The following is a 14,173-nucleotide window of genomic DNA, read 5'->3' as shown; positions in this document are numbered from 1 at the left end:
AAAAGTGTTTCCTTGTGCTCAGAAGGAACCCCCTGCATTTCAGTTTGTGCTCATTGCCTTTGGGCCTGTCACTGGGCACCGTTGAAGAGAGCCTGTCTCCATCCTCTTTGCACTCTCCCTTCAGGTACTTATATACATTATATTACTTATATACTTATATACATATATATTAACCAGAGCCCTCCTGAGTCTTCTCTCTCTAGGCTAAACAGTCCCAGCTGTCTCAGCCTCTCCTCCTGTGCGACGCGCTCCAGTCCCTTTGTCATCTTTGTGGCCCTTTGTTGAACACTCTCCAGATTGTCCATGTCTCTCTTGTAGTGAAGAGCACGGAATTGGACACAGTACTCCAGGTGTGGCCTTAATAGTGCTGAATGAAGAGGAAGGATCACCTCCTTCAAATTGCTGGCAAAACTTTGTTTAATGTAGCCCGGTACACTATTTGCCGCCTTTGCAGCAAGGGCACATTGCTGGCTCATGTTCAACTTGCTGTCCACCAGGAGACCCAGGTCCTTTTCTGACAAGCTGCTTTCCAGCTGGGTTGCCCCCAGCATATATTGGTTCATGGGATTATACCTCACCAGGTGCAGGACTTTGCACTTCCTGTTGTTGAACTTCATGAGGTTATTGTCGGCCCATTTCCCCAGCCTGTCGAAGTCCCTCTGGATGGCAGCGTGACTCTGTAGTGTACCAGCCACTCCTCCCACTTTGGTGTTGTCTGCAAAATGATGCTGAGGGTATACTCTGCCCTATCATCCAGATCATTAATGAGGATGCCAAACAAAGGTGTTTCCCAGCACTGCTGCAGTTTCTCAGGTTTCCTGTGAGACAAGAACTGACTCAGAACAGAAATAATAGGACAAATAACCTTGTGTTAATCATTTAATACAGGTATTGGGTTGGGAGCAAAGATGAACATTTGGGAAACAATATTTTTCTTTAATGGAACAACTTGGGTGCAAATCAATGGCCTCTAACAAGAAGCTTGAGTAGATAGAAGCTGGAAGAGAAGGGAAACAAAGGAAATGAAATAAAGGAAATATACATACGTAGGATGGCATAGGGATGTGTATTTGGTCTGGCTGGGATGGAGTTAACTTTCCCCATAGCAGCCCTCATAGTGCTATGCTTTGTATTTGTAGCTAGAAAGGTGTTGATAATGCACCAGTGTTTTGGCTACTACTGCTGAGCAGTGCTTGCACAACATCAAGACTCTCTCTCTGAACCCATCCCCTCCACCGCCCACCCCGCCCAAAGGCCACTTAGGCTGAGGGTGCAAGAGAGGCTGGGAGGGGACATAGCAAGAACAGCTGACCCAGTGCAACCAAAGGGATATTCCATAACTTATGATGTCATGCTCAGCAATGAAATGCTAAGAGAAAGGAGGAGGAGAGGGGACATTCGCTATTAAGGCATTTGTTTTCTGGAGCAACTGCTGTGTGCACTGAGGCCCTACTTCCCAGGAAGTGGCTGAACATTGCCTGCTGATGGGAAGTAGAGAATAAATATTTTTGTTTTCCTTTGCTTCTGCACACTGCCTTTGCTTTTTCTTCATTAAACTGCCTTTACCTTGACCCATGAGGTTTTTTTCATCTTATTTTCTTCCCCCTCACCCCCAATCCCGCTGAGGAGGGGGAGTGACAAAGGGGCTTGGTGGGCACCTGGGAGCCACCTAGTCAGCCCACCACACGATGTGATTTTATGCATCCTCTCCTTCCACCATCTTATCTTTTCAGCAACAAACATACCCTAAAAAGGGTCTGTTGCTTAATTTTAGGGGTTCATGGTCAAAAGTACTGAATATTTATGAAAAGAGCTTCCTGGTGTCCCTAAAAGAAATCTGTAAAGCTCAGGGCATCTCTGTAGTTCTGTCTGCTTCTTTGCAGCTGCTTCTTCTGTAAATTCTAAAGAAGAATCTAGGACTGATGTAAGTGATACGATCACTACTTTCCTGTGAAATTCCCCCACTAAAATGATAGCATTGTTAGAAATGGTCTCTAAATGTAAAGGCTCTAAATGTCTCTTGCCTGCATATTGTGACTTTTCCTTGTTGTCTGAAGTTTTACACAACTCGGCCCGTGAAGGCTCCTATGAGAGACATGGAAATAAAAATCAAGGAACTGTCTTTCCGCTCTTCTTTTCCTCTCACTCATTTGAATTCATGGCCCAGAAGGCCTTTCATTTTGACAGGTTGCAGGTGAACATTGAAGTGGGACAACACTGGTCTCTGCTGGCATGTCTTGGAAATTGCTTTATGAACATGCCCTGAGGAGATGTTAGCACCACATAGAAACACTCCTTCAAAATTAATATAGAGGTGATTTGCCTGTTTTTAAATGAAAGGCACCATATTGGAGAGAGTCTATTAGCGATAGTAAGGACAGTAATGGAGGTATAGACTGCAGAAGGAGACAGGATAATCTTAAATGAATTTTCGTAGAATGGTTTTAAACCCAGAGTAAACAGTGCGGAGATCAGAGGCAGACTAAGACCCAGGCAAACAAATAATATCACACTATTAGTGTTATTATTTAGGCAGAGCCAGACAAATAAAATCCTAAATGTATTTTTAAAGGGAATTCAATCTAACCAAAGACAAATGTCTGCAGTCATTCACATAACTAGTGACTTAAGCACACAGTTTTGCTGTTGTTGAAGAGAGGATACTGTAGGGGCACCTGAGATCACTGGTCCAATATCTTACCTTCTGTAGTCTTATGTCTTGGTCTTAAATGTTTCATCTTAGCCTATGTTTCTCATTCTTTTCCCTGGGACACTAATAGCTGTTCCCAGCTGAATAGGCTGTATGAGAAATTATGGGTTCTTCGGTGATATCTGAAAACAAGAGAAAATAATTTCTGATTTTCCTAGTAGAATTAACTTGTTTTGAAGCATTGTGTCCTGTACTTACAGCCTATTTTTTATATCAAGACAGACTGAAGTGAAACCATTAAAGAGCAATATGAACAACATGTTTACTGCAGGTACTTGGTCACGTTGCTGACTATGTGCTGACCTTTTATGTAAGAAGACTAGGCCAGAATGGGCTGCGTATGCCCCAGACCTAAACTGGTTTGTTCATGTGCCTGTCTTTCCCTGTATTGCCTCAGTGTTTTCTGGTACACACCGCCTCAGTGGCACGGATCTTTCCCTCTTGGGAGTTGCATCATATCTGGACAAACCTATGGGGGGAAAAAATACAGTTTTGTGTCTCCATTTAATTATGTGTAAGGGAGGGAGATAAAAGTATCCTGTTACTTGTCACTGCCAGTCCCCAGCTCCTTCAGAGGGTCTCCAAAATGAAGGCATGCTCTTACTCCTAGATGAAGCCTTTTCATAGTCAGGGTCACAGGCACTGGGGAGAAGCTTGTACTTCTGCTTCCTGTACTTCTGCAGTCAGAGGAAAACAAACTTAAGAGTTCAGCATCCTACTTCCCTCCCTTGCAGAGCAACTGTTACAAGTGCAGCACCGACCAAAGAGGATATTCACAATCAGGCCAGGCTACAAACAGAAACACCAGTCTGTACTAAGCAAATCAGACCAGTTACAGTGGGCTTGAGGTCTGTTTATCATCCTGGGGCAGAAGAAAAAAGCATGGGAAGGAAAGCAGCATAAACACTGTCATGAAGTTACCAAGTGAAAAATAGTTGCATCTAAAACCAGCTAATAAAAGAAAAAAAAATTACTTTTTTGTCTATAGGAGAAAAATGTTGGGATTATAAATTCAGGGGTAATGCATACACTAAGAGGTAATTGGACTACCACACAGAAGCAGTAATGGCAGAGGAAGGATGTGGCCTGTGGTTCCCATGGGGTGACAAAATGGGAGGGCGGAGCCATGGGTGGGATCGTTTTTGTACGAGGTTCTATCATTGTGGGGACAGGTAGCCCACAATGATACATTCCCCAGGAGGCCTTTACAAAAACCCAAATGTGCAAAAGCCTTGTGGGAGAGTGCGTTAAGGCAGCCACAGAGAATTCTGCAGCACAGCAGGCACGTTCTGTCTTGTTTTTTCTTGACAGGCCTGGGATGCTAGGACTTACTTTCATCTTCTGAGAACTGAGCCTGCTCTCTCTGGAAAACAAGCCAGGAGATTCTGAGACACTGAAATGAATTTCAGCAAACCAGGTTGACTGCAAATGCACCTAAAACCTATTGGAGTATGTGAAGCAGAGAATTAGTATTTTTTTCTGATGTGATAATGTTTGCAATAGACCACAAAATGGTTCTTGTGTGATAAAAGGGTTAGAAAAAGAATTCTGATGTGTAGCAGGTATCTCTCAGATGCAGTATATAAAATGTGTTGGGGTTTTCTCTTTTAATAAGCCTCCAGTGTCCACTGACTGACTCATGCCTGTGAGCACAAAGGTTTTCTCTAATCCTTCTCCACGCTGTCTCACTGCAGTTCTTCCTAGTTGATGTCAAGGGTTTGTCTGAGACCAGCCAACTGATTCTTCTGGACTCTCCTTGTTTGGATTACTTTTAACCTATCAGAAAACTGAATGGGATCCTGAAAGACTACTCCAGATGGATGGCCTACCATTGAGGGGAAAACAAATGGAATGTGAACTACTAAAAGTAGTTCAGTGCCACAAAAGCGAACCGCCTATATGAAAATGCATGTGACTATGACAACCACAAAGCAAGTATTATTTTATTATTAACTCCACAAGTTACAGAAAGGAAGGCTTCCCAATGCTTAAAGTACAAGACTGACAGTAAGGAAGCTCTAGTTGTAGAGGAATTTTATTTCTAGACAATGACATCCTATGTGGTACGTCTGCATGGTTTACTACATCTGCAAAATTAGAATAGCAGGTAATATCAATGCGACAACATTAGAAAAGGGTTGTAAAATAACTTGAGGTGAAATGTAGACAGTAAAAATAAGTATCAAAAAACTCCGGGAAATGCTTTGATAAAGGCTAGAGATTACACAATGGGGATTTCAAGCTGATTTTCTGCCAAAGCCCTTCATACAGACATTGAGGGATCTTTGTGATTCCAGATCCAATAAACGTTGCTTAAGCTTCTATTTCCTTAAGTCAATTGCAGTGCATCCCTTTTCTTCGTTTATGATACAACATTTTGTCACTGTGACTACCAATAACCTGATTTTCGGCGATGGCACAAAACTTACAGTAATGGGTAAGAAATTTTTGTTTTCTCTTCTAAGTGACTTCAAATCCCAGGTCTTTTCTTTAGAGAGCTTCACTTCAATCTTATTCTCCCTTTCATTATTAAACTGGTGTTTTCCTGATGTGCTAGTAACCCAGTCTACTTTGGAGAATACCTAAGTTTAGTACCCTAGGTAGGGACACACATTTCACTTTGGAGAACTGAATGAATGCATTTTCAGTGAATAAAAAGTTTTCCATAGAAAGAACGAGGATGAGGACTGGGTTAAAAGGTATGCGCATATCATAAGTATATTGTCTTAATAAATTGACACCTGCAAAAATCACTGTTCCCCAAAGTATAGCTATTTTCCATAATCCTAGTTCTCCTGGGACCACAGGTGATTAAGGACAATTCAATGAAAGGGTATTTGGCTGGGAAGAACTGAGTTACATTTACACTTTGGGCAGGTCAAGAAAACCAAATAAAGACTCCACAAACTTAAATTACTCTGTGTCTTTTCAGGGTAAGCTAAAGCATGTGTTATCTCAGGTAACTGGGAAAGACAAATAAGTGTACTAGCATTTTTAGTTGACAAAACAGAAGCCACAAATAAAAATTCAACTTTATCATAAGCAATACTAACAGCTCTCTGCAGTTGTTTAATTCCTTGTTGTTATAGAAAACAACTGTCCACAGCACAGCAAGTTTCTTTCCACAAAACAGGCTCATCAAGATAGTGATAAAAAGATCATTTAGGACAGCAGTCTTACTATTTCAGAGTAGATGCTAAAAACCCACTGAAAACCACAGAAATGGAATATGTGATTGATTTCAAATAAAAGTAGCTCTCAGGGAATGTTTCTCTCTGGGCCACACTTCTGGATTTGGAGAGAGTCCAAATCCAGGGGAAAACAAGGCTGCTTCTAAGACTGATAAATGATGGCGATCTCTTCTTCTCATTGTATTGTTCCTGGAGTTGGAGGAATTGATGCCTCAGCCTTTTGTACCATACCATTCCTCTGCAGAGTAAAATGCTTACAAGTGATAAAATTCAATGTCCATAGGAAATATTCAGTGATCGGTACATTTTTTTGAAATCCAGTGTGAATCTGAAGTGCCTGAGCTGATGATCCCCCATTGACGATAGACAATTATGCAGCTAACTTCAATAATAATAGCTAAGAGACTAGAGACAATAAAAGCAGAGAATTCCTTCCAGAGAAGGAGAAAGGGAGGGATATTTAGGAACTGCTACAATGGGGAGAGTGGACCAGGGTCCTGTGTTATATATTGCAAGTTATTTTGTAAGTCAAAAAAGACGTGTTTTACAAGAGAAGAATATTCACGATGTTGAAAGGAAATGAGGAAATTAAGGAAATGAGGCTGTTAAGTTGAAAATAAGCAAAGAAAATTACTCTATCTGCATATGGGAAATATTTTCTAAGAGTACACCTAGATAAATACATAAACGTGATCTAAAGAAATGGCAAAATATGCAACAACCGATTCACCTAAGCCTGAAGAAAAAGGGCTCTGGAAGAGGTATTTCTGAGATTGATCTCACCTGGTTAGACACACAGATGTGGTGGTGTTCCCTTAAAGACCTTTCTTTTTTTTTAAAGGGACCATAAATTAATGTACTTTGTATTTCTTCTTTTGGTGGTATAGCATGAGGGTAGGGTTAGTCCACAGGTTTGGCTCAGAGGACTGAAAGTAGAGGAGAGGTTTTTCTGCAGCTGCAAAACAGTGTGAATAATAACAAACTCGACTTTGGCAGTGGGACAAAACTCACCGTCATAGGTAAGACAGAAGTCACATCTCCGTGATATATACGACACTGGTTTCGGGGACAAGAGCGTTGTTTGTTAACAGCATAATAATGATAATTTTTCATATGGCCATGAGGACGTGATTAGTGCTTTATTGGTTGCTTATTAAAATGAGATGTGCTAATGTGGAAGCGTAGGATTTGCAGGCATGACTTTTCAGATCCTTGTCTCTGTTGCTTTTGTCTTCCCTTACTGGGAACTTCATGAAGGGAGAAAGGAAGAAATAATTCTGTTTTTCCCATTCTCCAAGAAAACATTATAGGGGTTGGGAATGAAAGATTGTTCTTTGGTCTGCAAATTTTTGCAGTTCATCAATGTAACAATCAAAAGCAACATTTCGTAGGTAGAGTCTGGATTCTTGTGTCCGCTGAATCAGGCAGGGACAAAGCAGTCTTGCTGGTACTTTGCCCTCTGCTCCATAGATGGTGGGCAGGCTGCCTAAAGTTGCGTTAGGACACTGGCTTTCATGACTTCTAATTCTCAGAAAGGACTATGTTCTTTTTCTCTCAGTGCGCTCCTCTCCTCTATTCTTTCTCTTTTTCCGTGTTTGCTTTCTCTGCGTTCTCCTCTCCCAGGAAAGGATTTAACACCACCTATATCAAGGCATTTTGGAATCACAATACAAAATAACCTTTTCCATCTGCTACTGCCATATCTGATAGTAAACTGTAGAAATACACACACGGGTGCCTGCTCCTTTAAGCAAGGAACTAAACGGCTGGCAAGAAGAGCACAATGATACCGTGGGTTGTAGTCTGACCATGTACAGCTGTGCTTTTCAGCTGCACAGCTTACCTTTGGAGTTGGCACTGTGCTCAGAGTTATAGGTAAGTAGCCGTGATTGACCCAGTGCTCAATGTGGAGGACACTTGAAAATTTCCTTTGCGTTAAAGATACGTAGCATATACGCAGATGATTTTAAAATGAGAGTAGGAGTGAAACATAACAAGAAAACATGAAACTCACCTTGCCATGACGGGAATGGAAGAATTGTGGTACTTTTTCTCATGAAGGAAAGCAGGTGTGACAGAGAATGCATGACTTTATGTGTGAAAGTGATTAAGCATTGTGCCAGTGTCTGCCATGAACACTGAGGAAGGTCAGAACAGAATAGGCTGTTGATAACGCTTTTTTCTGATTGTCTCTGTTCTTGCTTGTACCAGTCTCCTTATTCCATTTCAAGCATGCTCATTTTCTGGCTTTCTTTATCTTTCCAGTAGTTTTTTCATTCTTCCTGTCTGTCTTTTTTTACTTGCCTTCCTCTTTGCCTTTTTTTTTTTAAGTCTGCTAAATCTCTCTCATTTTTCTTTTGTGTCCTCCCTATCTGTTTCCATGTCTTTACTCATTCGCCGTTTAGGCTATGAGCCAATGAACTCATCTCAGAGATACTTTTAGGGTACGAAAAAATTCATAAAGCCACGTACTAGAAGGGAGCAGTAAAACTGATCAATCTCTCCTCATATCCACTGGAAGGAAAGCAGTGCAGTGCTGAACCTTCCAGGGAGTTGTCTCCATTACCATCTAGAGTCTGTACAAGCTCACACATTTCACAGAAGCACCCCAGGGATCTTTGTAGAGTAAGCACTGGCATCTAGAATTTATAGTGCCTTCACATCGAGAAAAAGTAAGAGTCTTATCTCTGGATCCATAGTTCTCTCTGTCTTTCTGTTTCCACGTGCCCTCTGCAGAGCTGGTGGGTTTGTCATGCAAGGCACTCTAATAATGTATATGGGGAAAAAAAAAAAGGTGGCTTTCAGGGTCTCTGCCTAGCTTCTGTGTAACATCTTGTTGCTTTGTACATCCTTTTGACTGTAGAAGCCTGTTGCCTCTGGTCTTATATGTACGTATTAAACACTTTCAGACAGGGGACAAATTTTGGTTTGTGATTGTATAAAATCTTGCATCATTTTGGAAAGATATGTAGTCTAGGATGAGAGTTTATCATACCCAGGATAACCTAAATAATAAATAACATAAAGAGGTATTTCATAGTCTTAAAGGAAAAAGGATGGCAAGGTAAGACCTAAAGCAAAAATTGTCCCAGGCAGATTCAAATCACATACCAAAAGTGTTCTTCGCTTCAGACAATGAGAAAGATTAGCTCCTTCCTTCCAAGTCACCTCTTAGGTGGGGGGGTCCAAGTAGGTTATCACATGGCAGTGTAATTCTGAACACTGCAATAACTGTCATGTCTTACTACATATCCAGGAATATAACGCAGTCGGTTGAAGATGCTTGTGCATTGTAACACAGACTCTTATCTATTAGTACAATATTACAAATACAGGCCTTCTAGCACTACTGGGTACTTCTCTGCCTACCTGTTTGCTCAGCTTCTTTTCAGCTTTCCTATTCTTCTGGCAGAGACAATACAATTCACTCATGTATTTCTGTAGCCAGACCTTTTATGTTCCTGTATAATGAGTGAAGACAAATGCTGTAAGTTTCCTGGTGTCTACCTATCTAATAGATATTAATCTAATAGACAGTTGTTAAAAGGCCATATATATCAGGAGTCACACAGCATAAACATAGCACAGTTTTAAGGGGTTTCTGACTGAAGACAATGAAGGAGTCTCTGAGCCATGTTGCTTTCTGTTTTAGGGAAGAATGATGAAATCATACCTCCATCTGTGGCCATCTTTTCCCCATCAAAGCAAGAGATCCAACAGAAGAGCAAGGCCACACTGGTATGCCTGGCCTCTGGTTTCTACCCTGACCACCTGAATCTGTTCTGGAAGGTGAATGGTGCTAAGAGGACAGAAGGGGTGGGGACAGATGAGTTTTCCACATGGAATGGGAGTACCTACTCGTTGACAAGCCGACTGAGGATCTCAGCCCAGGAATGGTTTAACCCTTTGAACCGTTTTGAGTGTGTTGCAAAATTTTTTAAGAATGGAACACTGGAATCGATACACAAATTAATCAACGGTGATGCTGGTGAGTAAAAAATGCGTATCACCATGCTGTACAAACTAGAATTCACAAGTCAAAAGGATGTGGGTTATGATGTGAAACACATCTATATACAACTTCTATAGAGGGTTGTTATGGCACAAATATATATGTAATAATGTAGGTATTTGCATATGTCTCTTCATATTCCTGGGCCTCTGTATCTCCATTATCATTATACACCTGTAGTTTTTCAAAGGTATCTTCAGATTTTCACTGAGAAATCTCTGTAATATAGTAAAATGTATAGTATAATAAAATATATAGTATAGGAAAATGAATCAGGCAGTATATTGTAAATTGAAACTTCTAAAATTTGTGTTCTGTTTGCATTGAAGAGAAACATGACTTCAGTTCATTTTTGTCTTTCAGGTTGTGCAGTCACGGAAGGTACGTGCGTCTTTTTACAGGCAAATGTCTATGTATTTTAATTCTAGTGTTACTGAGGCTAAGTACAAGGTGTGTGAGATTTCTACTTCAAGAATAACTTGTACTTCCTCATCTAAGTGATTTGTATGTTAGATTAAAAAAAAAAGACTTCGGGGGAGTTGTATGGCCATGCTATATGTAGCTGTGTTTTGGGTTTTTAGCTCTTCTTTATGATTCCCTTTCTCAAATAACAGAAGAAATTGTGGAACCTTCCTATAGAGTGTAATTTTCTCTTTTTATCTTCTCCTCCAGTCCTTAACACTGGCTTCTGTTGGGAAGCTGCTTGCTCAGACATAAAAGAAAAAATTCATACATAGCCAAGGGATTATGATATCAAGATTCAGAATCTGGAATTCTGAATATTTCTTAGTATCAAATTCAGAATATTTCTCATTACAAGTCACATTCACCCCCAAACTGTGATGATATCCATATTAAAAACTATGTTTCTTTCATCTATGTATACATATTTACATGCTCTTGTTTTTCACCAACTTCTCTAATGCTTCAGGAATCTTAAGGCTGAACCAAGATCAGGCTGGTGTCTCAAGACTACTGCAATTCCTTAAGAGTGAAAAATCTACAGGAATAAAAGTTCTAGATACTATGTTATTCTGGGCGATATAAAGCTTCCTTGATATATCAGCAGCACTCACAAGACTACTGACAATAACAAGTGAAAAATGTCCATATCTTGTGATTAAGCTTGAGTTCCTAAAAGGGGATCCACGCGAACAGCCTAGTTTTCAGTAAATGTGGCACACAACGGTTAAACATTTCCAGTCACAACATACTTTCTTAGCATAAAGCCAACCTCCGTCTTTTCTAGACTCCCTGTCTCTTTTGGTTCTTTGAATCACAGTGTTCTTTCCCATTACCTACAATCTCGTGTCAATGGAGCCATGCATTTGGCTCTAGTTCCTCTGTGTTGCTTGGCTAAAGATTTCAAGGGTTCTTATTTGATTAAAGCTACATTAGGTCTGGTGTTTTGTGATGATAATAATTCAATACACAAATGATGCTTGATTTGCAGGGACCTACCTGTGGTATGGAAATTCCCTGAAGCTCACTTACCTGATTCTCTGTGGCAAAGCCTTGGTCTATGCAGTTTTGGTGAGCAGTCTGGTGTGGACAGCCAAGGTAGGCTAGTGTTCCACTTGAAGGTTGAGCTTACTCACTAGTACAAGGATTAGTGGATACAGAGTAAATCTATTCTCAGCTGTGGCGTTGTTCTCCATGTGCTTTACTGGGCTTTGTGCAGGCTAGTTAGAAAAATCACAAGTGATGAGTTTTCTATTATTGTTTTTCCATAACTCAAATAAAATCAATACTATCTGTCAGAGAAATTCTTTCTCAAAATACTCTTCAAACACACAGAAAAAATGAGAATTAATGACAACTTCTCCAGAAAGTAAAGAAGGGAAATATCAGATATATCATACTTTTCAGTAAACATTGAAAAGGGACTCATGCCTGCAGTAAAAGTAATAATCAGCATTTTTGAGGACATACGTGGGATAAATCTGAACAGAGATTTACATAGATTTACATAGAACAATGGCATAAATCTGAAAAAATGGGAGAAGTTTTACTAGCTACCAGGAAATACTTTCTATCAGTAAGTTTCTCATATGGCTGAAAGATACTCCCAGTGAGAGTAGTAGAAACCTCAGTACTTGTTCCTTTAAAAGCAGGACTAGTACGTGTATTTGAAAAGTGACCTGGTAGAGTTGAGAGTGAGTATGAACACAATCTCAATTATGTTTTTGCACCCTTTTTCAAGGATACTAAGAGGGAGTAGGTTTGTACTTTACTGGATCACAACCATAGAATCACAGAATGGTTTGCGACTTTTAAAATCATCTGGTCCAACACCCTGGCCATAACAGGGACATCTTTCACTAGATCAGGTTACCCAAGGGCCCATCCAACCTGACCTTGAACACTTCCAATGCTGGGGCATCCACAGCTTCCCTGGGCAACAAGTTCCAGTGTCTCACCACCCTCATCATAACAAATTTCTTCCTTATATCTAATCTAAAGCTCCCCTGTATCAGTTTAAACCATTGCCCTTAGTCCTGTCCCTACAAGCCTTGGTAAAAAGTCTCAGTCTTTCTTATAAGCCCCCTTGTATTTTGAAAGGCCACAAGAAGGTCTCCCCAGAGCCTTCTCTTCTCCAGGCTGAACAACCAGAACTCTCTGAGCCTTTCTTCATAGGAGAGGTGTTCCATGCCTCTGATCACTTTTGTTGCCCTCTTCTGGACCCACTCTAACATGTCCATGGCTTTCTTGTGCTGGGGGCCCCCAGAACTGGGTGCAGTACTCCAGGTGGGGTCACATGAGAGTAGGGTAGTGGGGTAGAATCACCTTCCTCAACCTGCTGGCCATGCTTCTTTTTATGCAGCCCAGGATACAATTGGCTGTCTGGGCTGCAGGTGCACATGGTCAGCTGGCATAAAATTTGTCATCTACCAGTATCCCAAAGTCCTTCTCCACAGGGCTACTCTCAAGCCATTCATCCCCCAGCCTGTACTGATCCTGGTGATTGCTCCAACACAGGTGCAGAACCTTGTGCTAGGCCTTGTTGAACTTTATGTTGTTCACATGGGCCCACTCCTCAAGCCCGTTCAGATCCCTCTGGATGGCATCCTTTCCCTCAAGCACATCAACTGCACCACTCAGCTAGGTGTCATCTACAAACTTGATGAGGGTGCACTCAATCCCACTATCAATGATATACTGATGAAGGTATTAAATGGTATCAGTCCCAGTATGTAGCCTTGAGGGAAACCACTTTCTACTGGTTTCCGCTCGGACGTTGAGACATTGACTGTAACTCTTTGGGCATGGTCATCCAGCCGATTCCTTACCCATGTAACAGTCCATCCATTAAACCAATCTCTCTCCAATTTAGCAGCAAGAATGCTGTGGGGGACTGTATCAAAGGTTTTACAGAAGTTCAGGTAGATGATGTCTGTAGCTGTTCCCTTGTCCACTGATGCAGGCACTCCATTATAGAAGGCCACCAGATTAGTCATCTAACACACAAAGTTGTGTGTAAAGATATTAGTTCCATATGTAAGTAAATAACTTGTACAGGTTAAGATGCTTCCTTGGTACACAAAGGGGAGAAAGCATGGAGATACAACATGGTCATTTCTATTAATGGTCTCAGGAGACACAATAGTTGGGACACTGATAGATGATTATTGTATTTGTTCCTTTTGCTTTTTTTAAATTTTTTTTTGTTCTGTTTTGTTTTCAACTAGGGTGGTGGCAAGTTGTATAGAGAATAAATGAAGAGTCCTCTTCATCACATCAGCAGGAACACAGCAAATTATACTTTCTAACTTTCCTTAGCAAAGAATCCATGCATCTGTCTAAAAAATTCTGAATATTATTTCTTAGTGATTGTCTGTCCCCCTCCTGTTATTTCCACTTTGTTGTAATCACTGATGGGTTTTCCCTGCACTTCGACATCATATTATATTGTATTGTATCATGTCATATTGTATAGTATCATATGTTTTAAGCAGACACCTTTTTAATGCTCAGAGGCTGAGAACGCAGCTCCTTGAATTAGGAATAAAGTTTTAGCTTATTTTCCATTCAAGAAACATGAGTTGTTTTTTTTTTAATTTGGTCGTTTGTAGCAATAATGTCCTACAACACAAATTCCAGTGATGTGTAGTATCATAAGGAACTCGCATTAAAGAACATTCACTGACAATCCTTATAGGAATAGCTTATCTTTTAAGAGAACACTAGAAGGCTCATCCAGTACTTACACTGTGTACCAACAACTGGAGTGGGGCTGCAGGCTTCAGAGGGTTGCACACT

General features: G+C 40.7%; 1 gene segment (V, D, J or C); it reads left to right on the top strand.

Annotated features, from left to right (window-relative positions):
* Positions 1-13,950, top strand: part of LOC128910757 (T-cell receptor beta-2 chain C region-like) — a 38,665-nt gene extending 24,715 nt beyond the window's left edge. The window contains 5 exon segments of the C gene segment in view: positions 6,868-6,920; positions 9,554-9,889; positions 10,277-10,294; positions 11,367-11,473; positions 13,603-13,950. Coding sequence covers positions 6,868-6,920; positions 9,554-9,889; positions 10,277-10,294; positions 11,367-11,473; positions 13,603-13,629 — 541 coding nt within the window.
* The last annotated feature ends 223 nt before the right edge of the window (positions 13,951-14,173 follow it).

Source organism: Rissa tridactyla, chromosome 1 (assembly GCF_028500815.1).
Source record: "Rissa tridactyla isolate bRisTri1 chromosome 1, bRisTri1.patW.cur.20221130, whole genome shotgun sequence".
Taxonomy (NCBI): Eukaryota; Metazoa; Chordata; class Aves; order Charadriiformes; family Laridae; genus Rissa; species Rissa tridactyla.
The sequence above is the reverse complement of the archived record's forward strand: the minus strand, read 5'-3'. Positions and strand labels throughout refer to the sequence as shown.